At 66.9% G+C, this 19,506-nt stretch overlaps 4 protein-coding genes across 4 annotated transcripts; 3 read left to right on the plus strand and 1 right to left on the minus strand.

Annotated features, from left to right (window-relative positions):
* Positions 1-430: 430 nt before the first annotated feature.
* Positions 431-1,394, minus strand: RNF208 (ring finger protein 208; the record flags this gene model as incomplete). The annotated part of the gene is made up of 1 exon (XM_080819304.1): positions 431-1,394. One exon carries the CDS (start codon positions 1,392-1,394, stop codon positions 597-599), a length of 798 nt encoding a protein of 265 aa, XP_080675430.1. The 3' UTR covers positions 431-596.
* A 5,398-nt stretch (positions 1,395-6,792) lies between these two features.
* CYSRT1 (cysteine rich tail 1) lies at positions 6,793-8,176 on the plus strand. Its single transcript, XM_080819305.1, has 2 exons — positions 6,793-7,198; positions 7,494-8,176. The coding sequence occupies exon 2, from the start codon at positions 7,502-7,504 to the stop codon at positions 7,928-7,930; it is 429 nt and encodes a 142-aa protein (XP_080675431.1). The 5' UTR covers positions 6,793-7,198; positions 7,494-7,501; the 3' UTR covers positions 7,931-8,176.
* Positions 8,177-10,162: 1,986 nt separating this feature from the next.
* On the plus strand, positions 10,163-10,615 carry RNF224 (ring finger protein 224; the record flags this gene model as incomplete). The annotated part of the gene is made up of 1 exon (XM_080820266.1): positions 10,163-10,615. One exon carries the CDS (start codon positions 10,163-10,165, stop codon positions 10,613-10,615), a length of 453 nt encoding a protein of 150 aa, XP_080676392.1.
* Positions 10,616-12,307: 1,692 nt separating this feature from the next.
* Positions 12,308-18,085, plus strand: SLC34A3 (solute carrier family 34 member 3; the record flags this gene model as incomplete). Its single annotated transcript, XM_080820267.1, has 14 exons — positions 12,308-12,314; positions 12,438-12,460; positions 13,154-13,277; positions 13,568-13,657; positions 14,083-14,211; positions 14,289-14,432; positions 14,512-14,623; positions 14,704-14,899; positions 15,062-15,151; positions 15,234-15,321; positions 15,627-15,794; positions 15,879-15,995; positions 16,076-16,200; positions 17,534-18,085. 14 exons carry the CDS (start codon positions 12,308-12,310, stop codon positions 17,996-17,998), a joined length of 1,878 nt encoding a protein of 625 aa, XP_080676393.1. The 3' UTR covers positions 17,999-18,085.
* Positions 18,086-19,506: the final 1,421 nt, after the last annotated feature.

Here is a 19,506-nt window from a genome sequence, read left to right on the forward strand (position 1 = left end):
CTACCCCAACACTGTCTTGGCCAGCTTTTGTCTCAACCCCAGCTCAGACAGCCTCCAAGGCCATTCCCACACAACTTCAGAGGGTCTGGTGCATACCAGGAGCGTGATGGACTGAGGTGTCCGCCATCCAGCTGCCCCCACATCCAGGGCCAGTGCAGAGGACGCAGCCACCCTGTGCCGACACACAGGAGGCAGGCTGGCCCTGCACAGACATGTGGGACATTCGCACAGGCGTGCACACACACACACACACACACACACCCCGGCCCAGCCCACACACACGTGGCCCAGCCTGGCCCCAGCAAGCAGAGCAAGCGGACCCCAAGTGGCACTGGGCCTCCCTCTGGCGGCTCCAGGCGGGACCCTGTATGGGCTGCAGCCCTGGGCCCTGGCCGCAGAGCAGGCTTCAGGGAACAAGGTACAAACTTTGGCAAAGAGTTTTAATGGCAGAGTTGGCTGCAGCGACAATGCCACACAGGGAGGGGCCAGAAGCTGTGGTGGGCGAGGGGTCAACAGGCGGCGGGGCGGGGCCGGATCCCTGGAGAAGCGGCGAGCGCGGGCTGGCAGGCCAGGGCACGGTGGGGGGGGTGCTCTGGCTACATGATGGAGCAGGCGGACAGCGGGTTCCGCACGTGACAGGTGCACGCGGCCCCACAGTACTGCCGGAAGGTCTGGTAGCAGCTGCCCTCCGGCTCACCCCCCCACTGGCCCCCAGACGGGGCGGTCAGTGCCTCGGGTGGCAGGCGGCTCAGGATGGACGTGTTGACGGCGAGCGCGGCCAGGCCGTAGTCCGTGAAGAGCACAGTCTCGCGGTGGCAGGTGGGGCAGGAGATGAACTTGTACTTGGGACAGGACTCATAGAGGATCTGCAGGCACTGCTCGCACACGGAGTGCAGGCAGGACAGCACTCGGGGCCGCCGCTGGGTGACGTTGTACGTGTGCCCGCAGGTGGGGCACTCCAGGGGCTCCCCCGAAGCTGGCGCTGCCGTGGTGGGGGGCCCCGAGGAGGCAGGCCCAGGCCGTATCACGTATTGATTCACGATGACCTCGTCCGCGGGCGCCACTCGGGGGAAGCCCAACTCCACACTGCCCTTGCGGGGCCGTCGTGGCAAGGGAGGGGTGCGGGGTGCCCCATCCAAGGCAGGCATGTCCCCCCCACAGGCCTGGTTGACGATGATCTCTGTGTCTGAGGGCCAGGCCCGTTTGGGGGCCAGAGCGGGGGTGGGCCGCGGTGCAGGTGGGAAGCAAGGGGCGGCCGCCTGCAGCTCGGGGAACTTCTCGGGGTGAACAATCTTCATGGCCTCCATCTTGAGGATGACATGGGGACCCTTCAGGCAGGACATGAGGAGGCCTGGCCAGCCACTGCCCACCTCGGGCCCAGGGTCAACCGGCATCCGGCTGTCTCCAGTCAGACTGGGTGTTCGGGTGGGTGGGGGCGTTGGGTGAGGCCGGGGGGGAGGAGAGGGAGCAGCATCCTGGTCCCGCCAGGCCTGGTAGGGACCCCGGCCGCCCCGAGGACTCCTGGGGGCGGCCGGTGAGAGCTGGGGAGGCAGGGCCCCCCCCAGTGGCCACAGTGGCTTCTCGGGTCCAGTCCTAGGAGGAGGAGGAAGGGGTGGGGGAGGAGGAGGGAGGCGGGGGCAGGGGGGTATGGGAGGCTGCCCTGGGCTGCGGGTCTGGCCCAGGGGCTCACCCAGGGTCTCTGGCTGCTGAGGCTGGCGAGGGGGCGTGGGGGGAGCTCCCCCTGCAGCCGAGGTCAGCAGTCCCTGAGCAGGGACATCCGGGCAGGCAGGGGCTAGGTGGGCCCCACGCCTCCAGGACAGGGCGCCCAGGGAAGGCAGCTAGCCGGAGCCCTGGCTGCGGGAGGCCCCAGGCCGCGGGCTCGGCGGCGGCGGGAGCAGAGGAGAAGCCTGGCCCAGGCCCGAGCTGCAGGTGAAAGACGGCGTGAGGGCAGCGCCCGGGCCCACCCTCACCCTGCACAAAAGACAGGGCGCCCGACCTCTGACCCTGACCCTCGCTGGACTCGGGACCCAGCCCCCTCCCAGCCCCCGCCCCCAAGGCCCAACCCCTTCCCCGGTGGGAAGGGAAGGCGAGTCGCGCGACCCCGCGGCCGTCCCGCCCCGCCCGAGCTCACCTGCCCCAGCCTGGCGTCCCCGGGCCGCGCGCCGCCGCCGCAGAGGTTGGCTCAAAGGCAGGCCCGGATGCGACGCCCGCTCCCCGGCCCGGCGGCTCCAGCGGCTCCGGCGGCGACCTCGGGCGATGGCGCGGCACGGCGGCTCCCAGGGGCGCGGGGCGCGGGGCTCCGGGCAGCGCGGCGCGGCGGCAGGTGCGTGCGGAGCGTGGCGCGCTCTGCGGCGGAGGCGCGGGGACCGCAGTGCGCGCGGCGCCCGCCCGCGCCCGCAGCGCCACCCCCCGTCTGGGGACCCGCGCGGGGTCCGCGGGGCGGGGCCAGTCGCTCAGCCGCCCCTCCATCGCCGCGGGCCTGGCGCCCGCTCCGGGATTGCCGGCCCCCGCGAGCCGCGTGTGGATCAGGACCCCCGCGTCGCCGTTTCCAGTACCCCCTCAGCCCGAGGCCTGTCTGGCCGACCCTGGGTCCTAGTCAAGTATCCCCTCCTCCAGTTCTAGAAGGGAAACCCTGTTTTTCGAAGCCTGGGGCCTCACAATGCCAGAGGGAGGAAGGCAAGAGGAGTGGAGAGGGGGTCTCAGGAAAGCTGGTTCCCAGGGCCCCACCCGGAGACAGCCATGTGCCCCCCCCCCGCACCCCCTGGAGTCAGGGTCTCTGCTTGTCCTTCCACTGTCCCCAGTGCTCATGCCCCTGGCTCACAAGTGCACCCAGGTTGTGCTCAACGGGGACAGGGACGGCGTGACCGTGAACTAGGGTGAGCAAGATACCCGAGGAGTGGGTGGAGAGGCTGGACGGTAATTGGGGGCGGGCTCCGAGGACAGGAATGCTGGACAGGCGGGTGGGGTGAGGGGTATGCAGAAGGTCAGACGGACAACTGGACAGGCCAGTGGGGCAGCCCGCTGGGGACACGCACCCAAGGTGGGGTGGCCCTTTCTGGCATCCCATCAAGCCAGCACGTGCCCTGCTGTCACATACTTGTGCTATCCGGACCTCACCCAGCACAGAGGCCCCTTTCCTTTCCGCTTCCTCCTCAAGCCAGGCTCCCTGACTCCCTGGGGTGTAGCCTCTGCGGGAGGCCTCAGGTGAGAGACAAAGCAGAGAACATGGTGACAACTACCAGGCAGGGGACCACAGCTTGGGGGGGGGCTCCACAGTGCCACCCCCTGACCTGCTCCAGCTACCACACGGCGTGCCAGCATTCCCGTGACCAGCACCGGGCCCCGTGCCTGACCCTGGACAGTATCAGCCCCTCTTCCCTGTACTGGCCCCACTACACCGGGCTGGAGGCCTTGCTCAGGGGTCCTTCAGGGCAGCCGAGCCCAGAGAGGCCGCCGCTCCTGGTGAGGAAGCCCACGCGGGCAAAGCAGCCTGGAGGAGCGAACCCGGGCCCTAGGGGCACTTTGCAGCTCTGTGCGACCTCAGCCTAGGGTCCGCGGATCTCAGTTTCCAAAGCCGTTTAGGGAGAGGGGCTGTGGGGTGTGTGCAGGTGCCCGGCAGGGCGCGCAGCGAGGGCCTTCCCGGCCCTGGCGTGAAGCTGGGGCAACTGAAAGAGCCCCGGCCAGGGCGGTGCGAGGAGGCGAGCCTCGGGCCCCACTTCTCAACCTCCCAGCGACCCTCTGGGCGCGCACCCAAGGAGGCACCGGCCACAAGGCGCCACCCCTTGCCCCGTGGCCCCGCCCCTGGACGTGAGGTCCCGCCCCATGCAGGCCCACCTCCCCGAGCCCACCCAAGTCCGCGCCCCGGGAGCCGGAGACCCGCGGGTCAGAGCTGGGCAGCCCAGGTTGAGTTCCGGGCCGTCCATGGCCAGCAGACCCCGAACCGGGTCTTTAGAGAAACCTTTGAGCGCGGAGGCTTCTGGGGAATAAAGTTCTCACCGGCAGCCCCAGGCCTGTTGCGCGCATGCGCCAGCCTCCGCCTCGCAGCAAGGGGCGGAGTCTTGTAGGGGCAGTGGGCGGGGCTTCTTGAGCCTGCGCAATGAGCGTCTGTCCTACACCTGCGAAGTCCCTGGCCGCTGGCCGACTTCCCTCCTTTCCCGGAGCTACATCGGTAGAACTCGTGTCCGGACCGGTCTGACTGGCCTTACGCGGGCCACCCCGGCCACCCCGGCCACCCTGGCCTCTGAGCCACGTCTGATTTGATCCCGCCCTTCCTCGGGGTTCCCTTGCACACCAAGACTGGAGGTGCGGGTCCCGGCCCCACCCTACTGCCCACATCGCTCTGGGGGAAGATCACCGGTGCCAGGCCCAGACCCAAACGCTCGCATCCGCCGTCACCCCAACACACGGCGACCCTGTGTGGCAGGTGCGACCTGCCACCTCACAGAGGAAGGTGGGAGGAGGAACGCGTTCCAAGGATGGAGACGCAGGTGGGGCGGGGAGCGCGCCGGCCCCGAGCTCCCCCGGAGAGGGAAACAGCAGTTTCAGAAATGAGCCAGAAGGGACACCTGGGTCGCTCAGTCGGTGAAGAGTGTGCCTTCAGCTCAGGTCCTGGTCTCAGGGTCCTGGGATCAGGCCCCGCATCGGGCTCCCTGCCTAGCGGGGAGTCGGCTTCTCCCTCTTCCCCTCCCCCGTTCATCCGTTCTCTCTCTTAGATACATCCATACACACGCCACACACACCATGCACACGCCATACACACGCCATACACACGCCATGCACACGCCACGCACACGCCATGCACACGCCACACACACGCCATGCACACGCCATGCACACGCCATGCACACGCCATGCACACACCATACACACGCCATGCACACGCCATGCACACGCCATGCACACGCCATACACACGCCATGCACACGCCATGCACACGCCATACACACGCCATGCACACGCCATGCACACGCCATACACACGCCATGCACACGCCATGCACACGCCATACACACGCCATGCACACGCCATACACACGCCATACACACGCCATGCACACGCCATACACACGCCATACACACGCCACGCACACGCCACGCACACGCCACGCACACGCCACGCACACGCCACGCACACGCCATACACACGCCACACACACCATGCACACGCCATACACACGCCATGCACACGCCATGCACACACCATACACACGCCATGCACACGCCATGCACAAGCCATGCACACGCCATGCACACGCCATACACACGCCATACACACGCCATACACACGCCATGCACACGCCACGCACACGCCATGCACACGCCATACACACGCCATGCACACGCCATGCACACGCCATGCACACGCCATGCACACGCCATACACACGCCATGCACACGCCATGCACACGCCATGCACACGCCATACACACGCCATACACACGCCATGCACACGCCATACACACGCCATACACACGCCATGCACACGCCATGCACACGCCATGCACACGCCATGCACACGCCACGCACACGCCACACACACGCCATACACACGCCACACACACCATGCACACGCCATACACACGCCATGCACACGCCATGCACACACCATACACACGCCATGCACACGCCATGCACAAGCCATGCACACGCCATGCACACGCCATACACACGCCATGCACACGCCACACACACGCCACGCACACGCCACGCACACGCCATACACACACCATACACACGCCATGCACACGCCATGCACACGCCATACACACGCCATGCACACGCCATGCACACGCCATGCACACGCCATACACACGCCACACACACCATGCACACGCCATACACACGCCATACACACGCCACACACACGCCACACACACCATGCACACGCCATGCACACGCCATGCACACGCCATACACACCATACACACGCCATGCACACGCCATACACACGCCATACACACGCCATACTCACGCCATGCACACGCCATGCACACGCCACGCACACGCCACGCACACGCCACGCACACGCCACGCACACGCCACACACACCATGCACACGCCATACACACGCCATGCACACGCCATGCACACGCCATGCACACGCCATGCACACGCCATACACACGCCATACACACGCCATACACACGCCATGCACACGCCATGCACACGCCATACACACGCCATGCACACGCCATGCACACGCCATACTCACGCCATGCACACGCCATGCACACGCCATGCACACGCCATACACACGCCATACACACGCCATACACACGCCACACACACCATGCACACGCCATACACACGCCATGCACACGCCATACTCACGCCATACTCACGCCATGCACACGCCATGCACACGCCATGCACACGCCATACACACGCCATACACACGCCACACACACCATGCACACGCCATACACACGCCATGCACACGCCATACTCACGCCATGCACACGCCATGCACACGCCATGCACACGCCATACTCACGCCATGCACACGCCATGCACACGCCATGCACACGCCATACACACGCCATACACACGCCATACACACATCATACACACATCAGAAATGAGCCAGAAGTGTCACTTGCCAGTGAAGCCCCTCTTGTTGCCATTTTTAAGAATAGTCGTAGCCAAGGTGTGTAAATCAAACCATTTTTATCGGTTGAAAAACACAAACCTCCAAGCAGTCTGTGGTCTCAGACGCCTCTGAGCCAAGCCTCTGCCAAGCCAAGCCTCTGCCAGGAAGAGGCTTGGCTTGAAGTGAACCTCCGTCCTCTGCCTCAAAGCAGGGGCGCTGAGGTGTGTGAGGGATGGCTGGGGTTCCCCAGACTGCCAGCAGGCCTGGGAGCTGAGGCTGATGTCCGGCTAACCTCCGGTCCTCCTTCCTGGGGAGCTGTGGGTCTTTGGAGGGCTGAGGACGTGCCCCAGATGCGTGGAGGCTGAGTCACCCAGCCTGTCCGTGCCCCTTGGAGCCCCGGCGGGGGCCACCACCCACCACAGAAGGAAGGGTGGGTAGCTGCTGTGCCGGCTGAGCCTCCTGGGATCCTGGGAACCCCATCTTTGAGCTCCACCCGTGGCTCCGCCCCTCCCCAGGACGGAAAAGGCAGCTAGCTGCCGGTGGCTCACCTCATAGGCACTGGACCTGGCCCGCAGGACGAGAGGGTAGACTGCTGCCATCACCACCTCAGGTGGGTCCTGGGCCCAGGGGCTTCCCTGCACTGGGGCTCAGCCATGGGCACGGCCCAGACGGCCTCTCTCAGCCTCCCCAGCCCATCTGCAGCCCCATCGCGGGGCGGGGGGGGGCAGCTGGGAGACGCTGGCCCTCACACTCTGCTCGCCCCCACTCGTGGGCGCACTAATGCCCAGGCCTGGTGCACTCTGGCGTCTCCCCAGCCTAGCTTTTCCGAGGGATGGGCACTCTCTCGGGCTGCAGCTGTCCCCCTCCCCAGAGCCAATCTTGTCTCCTCTGCCTGCCCCTGCCAGGCTGGGCCATGGACCCGCACGAGATGGTCGTCAAGAACCCGTATGCCCAGGTCAGCATCCCCCGGGCTCACCTGCGGCCCAGCCCGGGGCAGCAGCTGGACGCGGCTTCCTCTTCCTGGGGGTCGCAGCCTCTACCTGCGGGGTCCTGCCCCTCAGAGCCCACCCGGCTCCTGCAGCCCACCGAGGAGGCCCTAGAGAGCAAAGGTGGCAAGGGGGCCAAGGGGACTGGCCAGATCCAGGGCCACCAGGTCTGGCCACAGCCCAGCAACCCCTACAGCAGTGGGCAGCGTCCGGCAGGACTGACCTACGCCGGCCGGCCCCCCGTCGGGCGCGGCGACGACATCGCCCACCACTGCTGCTGCTGTCCCTGCTGCCCCTGCTGCCACTGCCCTCGCTTCTGCCGCTGCCACCGCTGCTGCTGCTGCGTCGTCTCCTAGCGCAGCACCCGCCGGGCCGGGGGGCCCGTGGTGGGACTCCCACCGTGGCTTGGGCGGCCACCGGACCACTGTCATGGGCATTGGCCACCTCCCACCCCAGACGGGAGCATCTACCTGCTGAGGGGGCCGACCGCCCCGCGCTAGCCCTTTGCTGGAGATCCTGGGCCCCTGCGGTGAGGGCAGCCCCAGGGACACCCTCGACCACGTTCCTCGAGCCCCACGGCCCGGGCAATAAAGCAGAGTGAGCCTTGCTCTGGTGGCTCTTTACTGCCGCACCTGAGGGGCTCCTGCGCTCGATGGCGGCACAGGCCTCCGCCGCTGCGGGGCGTTCAGCGATGGGGAAGCCACCCTGAGCTGTAGGTCTTGGGTCTGTCCCGAGACTGGACTGGAGGGAGGGGAGCCGGGCCTGGGTTCAAGCTGTCTCGCATTCCCCAGGGCTGAGGCCAGGGCGGGGAGACAGATCAGGCAGGGGACCAGACGGGAGGAGGATGCTACACGTGGAACTGGGGTGGGGCCCTGAGAGAGGCCTTCAGGAGGAGGACCGTGTTGGCAGGACCGTGGCGGGTGGGCCTGGCTCTGGCAGGTTTCTGGGAGTAGGAGCCCAAGCAGCCAGCGCCAGGGCCTGCCCATCCATGAGTCACGGCCCTACCTTAGCCCAGGGGTTTTCTGGTTCCTCACGAAATGTCCAATCCGTAAACACCTGCCGTGTGTCACCCAAGCCGGCTGCCCGTCCGCTGTTCTGCCTCCAGGGCCCGGACCTCCTGAGCCAGGGGGCAGGAAAGGAGCTGGCGGGGGAGACCCCTCAGGGGACAGATCTCCCATCTGTCTGAGAAGCGCAACCGGCCGGCCTAGGGGGGCGTGGGGGGAGACCAGCTGCTTGGCACTGGGTCGTCTCACTGCTGGGGGGAGGCTGTGATGCCAGGGCAAGGACTGAGTGGTAAGGCCTGCGCTGGGCACACTGACATGTCCAGGGCCAGGCAGGGACAGCGGAGGAGGAAGCAGGGCTGGCCTCGCAGGATGGACGGGTCCCAGTGCCAGCCCTGCCCTGACCCAGGGTGACTCTCTACAGGGCAAGACCCGCCTCTGGGTGTGGGCGGCTGTGTCATTGGTCTGAGCGGGCAGGCACTCAGGTGGGCCAGGTTTCTGGCCCCTGCCCCATGGCCGGCCTCCACCAGAGGAGGGCCCCACCCAGGCCAGCCACAGCAACCTGCAGAACCAGTCAGGGAGGCTGCGGACCGCCTGGGCGGTAGGACCGAGGAGGAGCCCCTCGGGTTCTTGGCTTCCTCGCAGCTGAGCAGCGAGGGTCCCGATCCCATCCTGACCAATCTCGACACACCCCTCTCTGCTATGCCCGCCGTCAAGGTGACCGTGCTGGCCCAGGAGCCATAGCTGGGCAGATGCCGGGGGGGGAGGTGGCCTCTAATGGGGGTGACCAGGGCTAGGCACGGTGTGTGAGTGGGGATCTCCATACCCCTGCCTCAGCACCTCCATGGACCTCGTGGGGCTGGCCGTGGCCCTGTAATGGGGGCGCGACAGACCCAGACCAGGCAGGAGGAAGGTGCTGGGACAGATCGGCGTGGACACACACTGCGGTTGAGCTTGGGGAGAAGAGGACCCCCCAGGGCTCTGAGCTGCTGGGGGTCCCAGCAGGTAACCTGGAAGGGGTGATGCTTGATCAGGGAGTTAAAGCAGCATCCCCCAGGTCAAGGCCAGCAGGCTTGGGGAGTGTGAGAGTTGGGGTGGTGTGGAGGCAGGCCAGGCTGGCCAAGGTGGGGAGAGGGACCAGGGTGAGCTGGGAAGCTGGGCGTGGGGGGACCCATGGAGCCGCATCCGGGCACGGGGGGGGGCTTATCTCCCCTGGGTTGGTGGTGCTGCTGGATCCAGTTGCAAGCGCTTTGTGGCTGAAAGGGGAGCCCACACCTGCCTTCAGCCACCCCCCGCCTCCCTGCTGACTCCTCTGTGCTCAGCCAGTAATGCGAGCCCCAGGGCGGGAGCTGCAGGGTGCTCTGGGTCCCCTCCCAGTCCCTGGGCGTCCTCCCGCTGGGCAGAGCTGGCCCACAGAGCGGATGCAGGTAAGAGAGGCCTGGGGCTTAGGCAGGCTGGGGAGAGGGGCGGCCTGGAACCCCGGGCTCCTATCTTGCGGAGCCAAGTCCTGGCGTCAGGCCCCAAGCAAGCAAGCCCGCCTCTGTAGCAGGCCGGGTGGGCTGCAGCTCCCTGTACGCCTCCCCCAGGATGCTGCAGCCAGACAGGCCCCGGGTCTCCGAGGAGGGGACGGCTGCGGGGTCCCGGCGGGGTGACTGCGTCATCTGCTACTCTGCCTACGACCTCGCGGGCCACCTGCCACACCGTCTCTACTGCGGCCACACCTTCTGCCAGGCGTGTGTGCGGCGGCTGGACACGCCAGCCGGCGAGCAGCGCTGGATCCCCTGCCCGCAGTGCCGCCAGAGCACACCCACGCCCCGGGGAGGGGTGGCCCTGCTGGACCTCGACGTGGCCGCCTTCCTGGCCGTGAGGGCTGAGCGGGAGCCATCTCGCAGGGAGCCCCTTGCACCCCTCAAGGGCAGCGCCGCCATCACTCAGCAGCCGGCCAGGCTCTGTCCCACCCTAGGCCCCCAGCCCCACTTCCCCCAGGCCCGGGGCTGCTGCGGTCTCTGCTGGGACGCCCCTGGCGGTCCCGAGGTCTGAGTGCTGGTGGCTGCCCCCCTGGCAGAGGAGCTGCCGCCCACAGCCCATCCCAGGAAACTCTACCCGCGGCACAGCCAGCCCAGAGCAGCCCGGAGCCGAGCACCGGGCAGGCTGCCCTCCACAGACTTCCCCGGGCCGCAGCCGCAGCTTGGAGGCTGTGCCCCCACTACTAGGAGACTCTGCAAAGACGAGCGGGTGACCTCCTGCCGGTCTTGGCCAGGATCCCAGGGCCTCAAGCTAGGCTGACTGTGTGTAGGGGGAGGCTGCTGCGGTCACTGCAGACCCAGCCTGGGCCTGGGCTCAACTCTGAAGATGCCTCCCTGGGTCTCCGGCTGCAGGCCAGGGGGTCGGGGTCTGGCCAAGTCTGTGCCTGGTCATGCTGGAAGCCGTCTCCCCGTCCCTATACAAAGTCCCAGCGGTGTGAGCCGGACAGAGACAGACCACCTCCTTCACCCTCGGCCGGCCAAGCATCCCCGTGAGGATCACTCGTTCAGCAAAGCGCAGGGAGCACCAGCCTCGCCTTGGTTGCTACTCCGGGAGGCTCTCCTGCAGGCACAAAGTCCCTGCTATGACAGGTGTCCGAGGAGAGGGCCCTCGCAGGGCCAGCTCCAGGCCCAGAGAGGGTGGGAGCCTGCCCAGGGCTGCACAGCCGCCCCTACAGGGGCCCTTTTCCTGGCCCTCGGCTCCCTGCTGCCTCACAGTAGCCCCACACAGACCCTTCCAAACCCTTCCCAGGGGTCAGAGCAGGGCCGGGGGCTACGGACACAGACACCCTCCCAAGTCAGGCTGCATCGTCCCCATCCCTACCCAGAAAGGAGCTGTCCCACAGTCCCTCAGAAGCCTCTGGGAGGGACTGTTGGGTCTGCCCTGGGCAGTGGGTGCGGGACAGGGAGAGAAAAGAGAATCTGCTGAGAGGACACTCAGAGACCTCCTCCTTCTCTGGGGCAAAGTCTCCCAGGCACACGGCGATTGGTGGGCAGCAACCAGACCAAGGTGCTGTGGGCCACCAGGCCCCCTGGGGCGACCAGACCCAAAGGGGAGGGGGAGATGCCTGCCCCAACAGGGGCAGCAGGAGGGGGGCTGAGCCTGAGAGGCCCCCACAAGCCCCAGGGCAGTGGGGTCATTCTCCTGTGAACAGATGGGGTGAGTCTGTGGGTCCAGGCGGGGTGGGCAGTGGGCTGGGCAGCAGGGTGGCCTAGGGGATGGGTCCTGCCCCCCTAGCTTGCCAATAGAGGCACACACTCTCCAGCATAAGTGCCTACCCCTGGGGCCGAGCCCGCCGGGAGCTCTGCTGGGCCCAGCCCTGCCCTGAACCCGGATCTGAACTGGGCGACTTCAGGGACTGGAGCCCTCCCCACCCACCTGGTGCAAAGGGCTTCCCTCCCACGGTTGGATGGGTAGGGGCGAGCACAGTAAAGCCCGCAGAGCTTGGGACGGACTTCCCCAGGGGCCTCCAGGCCAACCAGCCAGAACACCAGCATCCTATCCTACCCTGGGCGGGCAGCGTACAGGGTCCAGTCACTCACTTCCCATCCGCGTCTGCTCATGAGCCCGTCCCCACCCCTGCAACAGCCCCGGGCTGGCGCAGAGCCCAGCCAGGGAGAAGTCCCACTCTAAGAGGGCTGGGCTGGGGGTCTGGACCGCCTGCTCCAGGGTGATAGTGGAACCAGGACAAGGCAGGCACCTGGGGCTATGACAGGTACCCCTTGGGGGCCTCGAGTCCTGGGTAAACATTAATGGGGCTCGGTACACAGCAGGTCATGTGTGCGCCCAGCAGATCTTTGACCGGCCGTTGCTCCCGCCCTGTGTCTCCTCCCCGCAGGTGCCCCCTCACTACCCTCACAGGTAGGAGCTTCTAGAACCAGGTGGGGGCCCGGGACGCCAGGACAAGGGCTGGGTGACCTCCTAGCCCAGGGCTTAGGCCCCACCCTGAGCCTCCTGAGCTGAGGACAAAAGAGAAGGGAGGGGTGACAGAAGGCTGCCCAGGACCTAGTCCCTGGGGCCTGGAAGGGAGCTGGGGCAGAAGACTGGACAGGGGGTCCAGACCCAGAGGGTTGAAGAGAGGAGCCTTGGGGGGCTGGGGGCACTCAAGCCCCTTGCCCTGCCCCCATCTCTGGGGGTGCGGCCCTTATCAAGCCGAGACGTCACCGTTTGGTATCAAATGCCAAAGTCTAAGCTGGGACCATCTGCAGTGTCCCTGATGACACTTGATAGGAAGGTCGCTGGGTTCCTTGCTCCCAGGCACTTCCGGCACCCGGCACCCTGTGCCCTGGGCCACCCACCAAGTCTTCTTCCAGCCAGGACCAGCGAGGGATCCGGGGAGCCAGGGCCCCCTCGACTCTGCCCCCGAAACTGGACTGGGCTCGCCTGACAACTGCTGGAGGTCACTGTGGCCATCCCCTTGTAGCTGGAGGAAGTGGGAAGTCTCCAAGGCCAGCGGGGGTGCGGAGGGAGGACAGGTCCCAGGTTAGAGGACCCCAGGATGACCTGGTGGGACAAGGGGAGGACACATGTCTGACCTGCCTTTCCCCCCACCAGATCCAGGCTTGGGCCTGGGTCTGTCCCTGCCAGAAATCCATGCCGAATTCCTTCACGGGTGGCCAGGTCCCTCCCCTCACTCTGGACACAGTTGGCCTGGTGGACCGGAGTCTAGGAAATGCAGGTACCAGGAGTCCCAGGGTGTCAGGCCTCAGCCTGCCTCCCCGACTACCCAACCAGCCCTGATTCGTTGTTCTGTGTGAGTGGGGAGGGGGTTCCCGCTCATCCCCCGTAGAGTCCGCGGGGCTCCTGACAGTTCCCGTCAGGGCCGGACAAGCCGGGGGCCCCTTCCCGCTCTGCTTCCCGTTCCTGCTTCTCACCCCGAACACTGATACCATAGTCCCCTCCACACCCCCTTGCCCACCACCGGCCCCCGGGAGCATCCTTGGCCCTGCTTCCCCTTGGCTCTTGCAGGGAGCTCCGGTTCTGCCCCAGTCTTGGAAGAGGGGGATGTGGACCCCTGGGCCCTCCCTCAGCTGAAGGACACTGGCCAGTCCTGGAAAGGTAGGTGCTGGGGAACTGGCCAAATGGGGCTCTGCTTCCCCAGGGTCTGAGGGTGGAGAGGGTCTTTGGGAAGAGAGAGCAGGAGAGAGGTTTGTCTCCACAGGCTGTATAGAAACCTACTGTGCGGGCCATCACCCCAGGGATGCTTTTCCCTCAGCTTGGCTGTCTGTCATGTCTGGAGATGAGAGTCACTCCCGCCCAGCCGGCCCCTCCTTCTCCCTCCTAATGACCGTTAGGTTTCTGGGAGGTCCCAGGGGCAGTCGGTTTGGCCGTTGTGCAAAGGAACAGAGGAGGGACCCAGACCCCGCCTTGAGGGGCAAGGAGGGAGAACCAGGCCCTGCCCTGGAAGGAGACAGAGGAAGGGGACCGGGAGGGGTGCCAGGGAGGGCGGGGCTGGCTAAGGACAGCCTGTCCTGTGTTCTCAGAGCTCAGCGTGGCCGGAAGGGTGCTCCGGGTGGTCACCGGCTTCCTCAAGGCTTGTGGGCTCCTGGGCAACCTTTACCTTTTCATCTGCTCCCTGGACATCCTCAGCTCTGCCTTCCAGCTGCTGAGCAGTGAGTGACCGGGGGTCTGGGGGTGGGGCGGGCAGCCAGTCGGGCACAGCCTCAAGTGCACCTCTGCCCGGACACAGGCAAAATGGCCGGAGACATCTTTAAGGACAACGTGGTGCTGTCCAACCCCGTGGCAGGACTGGTCATTGGCGTGCTGGTCACAGTGCTGGTACAGAGCTCCAGCACGTCCTCCTCCATCGTGGTCAGCATGGTGGCCTCCAAACGTGAGTGCCTCCCCCCGCCCCCAACTCGGGCTGCTGGTGGGTGGGCAGAGTGCGGGAGGCTGATGCGGCACCCCCACAGTGCTGACCGTCCAGGCATGCGTGCCCATCATCATGGGCGTCAACGTGGGCACGTCCATCACCAGCACCCTCGTCTCGATGGCACAGTCAGGGGACCGGGATGAGTTTCGGAGGTGAGTGGAGGGAGGGGAGGGCCAGGGGCTGCCGGCCAGGCCACGGCTGAGGCCGCTGACCACTCTGCTCCGTGCGGCAGGGCCTTCGGAGGCTCAGCCGTCCACGGCATCTTCAACTGGCTCACGGTGCTGGTCCTGCTGCCGCTGGAGAGCGCCACGGCCCTGCTGGAGAGGCTCAGCGGGCTGGCTCTGGGCGCAGGCAGCCTGCAGCCCGGGGGACAGGCCCCCGACATCCTCAAGGTGCTAACAAAGCCTCTCACACACCTCATTGTGCAGGTGAGGGTGGCTGCGGCCTCGGGGTCCGGGCTGGGGGATGCGGTGCCCTGGCACCCTCCTGGGCCCTCCCTGGGGGTGCATAGTGGGCTGGGCTGGGGGCGCCTGAGGACCAGGAGAGCCTCCTGGGGTCCAGTATGTGGTCACAGCTCCTCTGTCCCCCAGCTGGACACCGATATGATCACAAGCAGTGCCACAGGCAACGCCACCAACGGCAGCGTCATCAAGCGATGGTGCGGTACCAGGGAGCTGACGGTGAGCACCTGGGACCCCAAACGCCACCCTGCCGGTCACTTGGGGCCCCAGGCGCTGAGCCTGCCCTGTGTCACCTCCCCAGATTTCAGGGAACAGCAGCGACTGCGGACCCACTGCCTCCAGCCCCTGTCCTGAGAGCAACAGCTCTGTGGTGGTGGAGCAGCTGCCCTGTGAGGCCCCCCCGCCCCGCCCCTGCCCCGCACGCCCTGCCCCCGGCCCCAGCCCGCAACCCCAGCCCTGTACCTGCCCCACCACACCCCGCCCCCAGCCCCAGCCCTGTCCCTGTCCCCCCCACACCAGGCCCCCAGCCCAATCAACCCCGTCCCTGTCTCCCCCCATGCCCTGCCCCCAGGCCCAGCACCCCCAGCCCTGTCCCCCCCATGCCCTGCCCCCAGCCTCAGGCCCCCGGCCCCTCCCCTGTCCCTGCCTGCCCCTAAAGCTGGCCTAGGCTCACGGACCCCCGCCCTGATCCCAGGCCGCCACCTGTTCGTGGGGACCGCACTCACGGACCCGGCCGTGGGCCTCATCTTGCTGGCCGCCTCCCTGCTCCTGCTCTGCACCTGCCTCGTGCTCATCGTCAAGCTGCTCAATTCCGCGCTGCGCGGCCGCGTGGCCCAGGCCGTGAGGAAAGTCATCAACGCGGGTGCGGCCAGGCGGGGGACGTGGGGACGTGGGCGGGGTGGGGGGGAGCGGGGTCGGGCAGACAGTGACGCCCCCACCCCCGCAGACATCCCCTTCCCGTTCGGCTGGCTCAGCGGCTACCTGGCCGTCCTCGTGGGCGCCGGCCTGACCTTCGTGCTCCAGAGCAGCAGCGTGTTCACGGCCGCCGTCGTGCCGCTCATGGGTGAGCACAGGGGACAGGCCCGGGGCCCGGGGCCCCAGGGGGGAGGGCCCGGCGCCGGCGCTGACTCCTGGCTCCCCCAGGGGTCGGGGTGATCAGCCTGGAGCGGGCGTACCCTCTCTTCCTGGGCTCCAACATTGGCACGACCACCACAGCCCTGCTGGCCGCCCTGGCCAGCCCCTCGGACATGCTGCTCAGTGCCCTCCAGGTACCGCCTTCCCTCGCCTCTCCCTACCCCCCAGCCCCTCCCACCCCCACCCCAGGCCTGGGGCTTCCCCTCGGGCTCAGTTCCCTCCTGTCCAGCCCTGCGTGCAGCTTGGCCATGGCCCCAACTCCCCTGGGACCCGCCTCCGGCTGCCTGATCAGACCTGCAGCCTCCTCGAACCCTAGGGACCCTGTGGACATGTCCCCACTCTTCCTCCCCGGGACCAGATCATTCCAAGGATCCTCTGGCTTTGGGCTGCTGTCTGCTCCTCCTTTCTGGCAGCCCCTGTCCCAACTCCCTCGAGGAACCCTTGTCCTCCACATTCAGCCCTGGCTGATGGCTGCGCTCCTTCAAGGCATCCTGGTGCTGGGGGGCCTCAAGGCCTCCAGTCCACCAACTCTGGGATGAACTCCCCACCCCTGCAACAGCCATCTAAACCCAACAGGTCCCTACTGGGACCGCCTGCCATCTTCTGGCCCGAGTTCCGCCTCACCTGTGCTGGGGGCCCCAAGCTGCCCTTGCCCACGGCCACAGTTCGGCCTCCAGGACGCCTCCCTCTGGTCCCCTAGCTCTGTGCCCCACACCCAGTCCCCTCAGCCCTGCTAATTACCTCTCTAAGTTGCCCTTTCGGTGGTCTGCTGCCCTGGCTTGAGTTTCTCTCCTGCACAGCCTCTGGCTCGGTGCCCAGAGAGGGGCAGCTCCCGAAGGTCCGGACCCTGCTGGGCTTCTGCCCACGAGACCTCCCTACCATCCTCCTGCAGTTTTGCTTCTGCTCTGTCCACGCAGACCCTCTTGGTGCAGGGCCCTGGTCCACCCCCTCCAGGAAGCCCTCTGGACTGCACCTTCCACACTGACTCCTCAAGGCCGGCAGCCCCTGGCAGGAGCTCTGTTCTCTGCACGTGTGGCCCTGCACCTCCTCCCCACGGGAGCCCGACCAGAGCCCAGGGCTGGGTGGCCAAGCCCACTCGTGGATAAGCAGGAGCGGGGTCACTAGGCATGAGGTGCAGGCAAGCTAAGCCGGCCCAGGGGAGGAGCAGATGTGTGCCGTCATTAGAGATGGGGTTCCCCCACTAGGAGGCTAGACTGGGCTCCCAAACGCTAGGTGTGCTGGGGGGAGTGGGGCGGAACTGGAAGGCGTACCCATGTCTGGCGGGACTCTACCCTCCGAGGCGGCCCGTCGAGGCCAACAAGCGGACCCCCAACAGGCTTCAGACTTAGCACCCTCTGGCTGGGGCGGGGGGTGGGGAGGAGGAGCGGGGGTCTTGGGTATCTTCCAGGGGACCTGCGTGCCATGGGTCCCAGGCTCCTGAGCCCCGCCCGCCCTCTGGACCTCCAGGTGGCCCTCATCCACTTCTTCTTCAACGTGGCTGGCATCCTGCTGTGGTACGTGGTGCCCGTCCTGCGGCTGCCCATCCCGTTGGCCAAGCGCTTTGGGGACCTGACGGCCACCTACCGCTGGGTGGCCGTCGCCTACTTGCTGCTCAGCTTCCTGCTGCTGCCCCTGGCCGCCTTTGGGCTCTCCCTGGCAGGGAGCACGGTGCTGGCTGCCGTGGGGGGACCCCTGGTGGGGCTGGTGCTCCTCGTCGTCCTGATCAACGTCCTGCAGCGGCACCGGCCCGCCTGGCTGCCCCGCCGCCTGCGCTCCTGGGCCTGGCTCCCACGCTGGCTCCGCTCCCTGGAGCCCTGGGACCGCCTGGTCAGCCGCTGCTGCCCCTGCAGGGTGTGCAGCCCGCCGCCCGCCGCTGCCAAGGAGGCCCACTGCTATGAGAACCCCGAGGTCCTGGCCTCCCAGCAGTTGTGAAGGGAGGGTGCCCTGGGGGATCCTGGTAGCGGACGACTTCGGAGTCACCCGGCTTGCCTTCCTTGCAAATAAACAAGGCTTTGACCCAGGTGCGAGTGGTCTTCACTCTCCTGCCTGCAGAGGACCCCCGACTAGCCTCTGAAGCGAACCGGAGGCGGACAAGCGCCTGCTGTCCACCCCCCCCCCCCGCCCCGTGAACACTCGGGGCCCGCTGCAAGCCCCGGTGGTGTGCGCACACGGCTAAGCCTGGAGTCCCAGGCTGTCACTCTGTTCTCTCTCCTGAGCCTCTGGGGACAGAAGGTGCCCAGCGGCAGCCAGTCTGGTGCGTGAAGACATCCCTCGGGAAGAATCTGTGCTCGGACGCGGCCGGGATCCTTCCGCCCAGCCGCAGAGGACGCACCTTCCGAGCCACGTGGTGCTGGTAGTCCCTCTGGGGGTCAGCCTCACGGGTCCCACGGGTGCCCCAGGGGTGAGGGGGGATGAGTGAGGACCCGGAGGCCCCAGGCTCCCCCGCCATACTGCCCCTGCGATGGGCAGGGCACAGGGCAAGTCCGGGTGACACGCCTCGGGAGGGCTGCCACAGGCCCAGCAGAGCGGGTTCTCAGTGCCCCCCCCCCCCGCAGCAGGATCCCCCAGGAACTGGGTCCTGCACAGCCCTAGAGCTGCCCCCACCCAGGTCCCAGGCCACCATGCCCCCTAAACCCTTCGGCCGTGAGGCAGAAGATCAGGTGAGAGACGGTGAGCCTGAGTGCGGTCTCCCCACCTGAGAGGACGTCCCCCACGGGGACTCCTGCCCACCCCTTACCCCTCCCTGTGCTCGCAGGGCTCACCTGCCGGCCGGCAGGTAAGGAAACTCCAGGAAGCCGTTTGGGCGTCCCCCCACCCCGGCCCGGGCCTTCCTGCCACACACTTGCCTCAGAATAAAACAAGGAGAGACGCTTCTCCAGTAGGATTAAGTCTACGGCCCAGAACCCCAAAACACCCGCAGTGAGGGGCACACCCCCCCCCACAGACCAGAGGTGGAGGTGACCCTGAGCCCGGGTTCAGCTGGCCCCAGTTCTTAGTATGCTGCTGTGGGCAGTCACCTTCTCCTCGTCCAGGGAACGCTGCCCTGATAGAGGGGCACCTCCTCCCCAGCCCTCCAGGTTTGCCTACCCAGACCCAGTGTGGGGAGAGGAGGCCTGGGGAGCCCTGGGGCCAATGCTTGTCCACGGTCCTGTCTTCATTCCCCTCAGAACTCCCAGCCCTCAGTCCCCTCAGACCCCCTATGTCCCCCAGGTCCTCTCAGTCCGCTCCCTTTCCATGTCCCCTGTCCTCCCCCAGCAAGCTTCCAGGACTTCTAAGTCTGGGGTTCCCTGCCCGGCTACCAAGGGAGTTAGCTACCTGTCTGGGGCTCATAGAAGCAAGACCCAGGGGCAGGCTCACACCCTCCAGCTTGCACCACTACCCCCTCCCCCCAGCAAACCGACTTCTATGACCTCAGGACATTCCCCGGCGTGGAGTGGAGG

The sequence above is a fragment of the Martes martes genome (genome assembly GCF_963455335.1).
Source record: "Martes martes genome assembly, chromosome: 12".
Lineage (NCBI taxonomy): Eukaryota > Metazoa > Chordata > Mammalia > Carnivora > Mustelidae > Martes > Martes martes.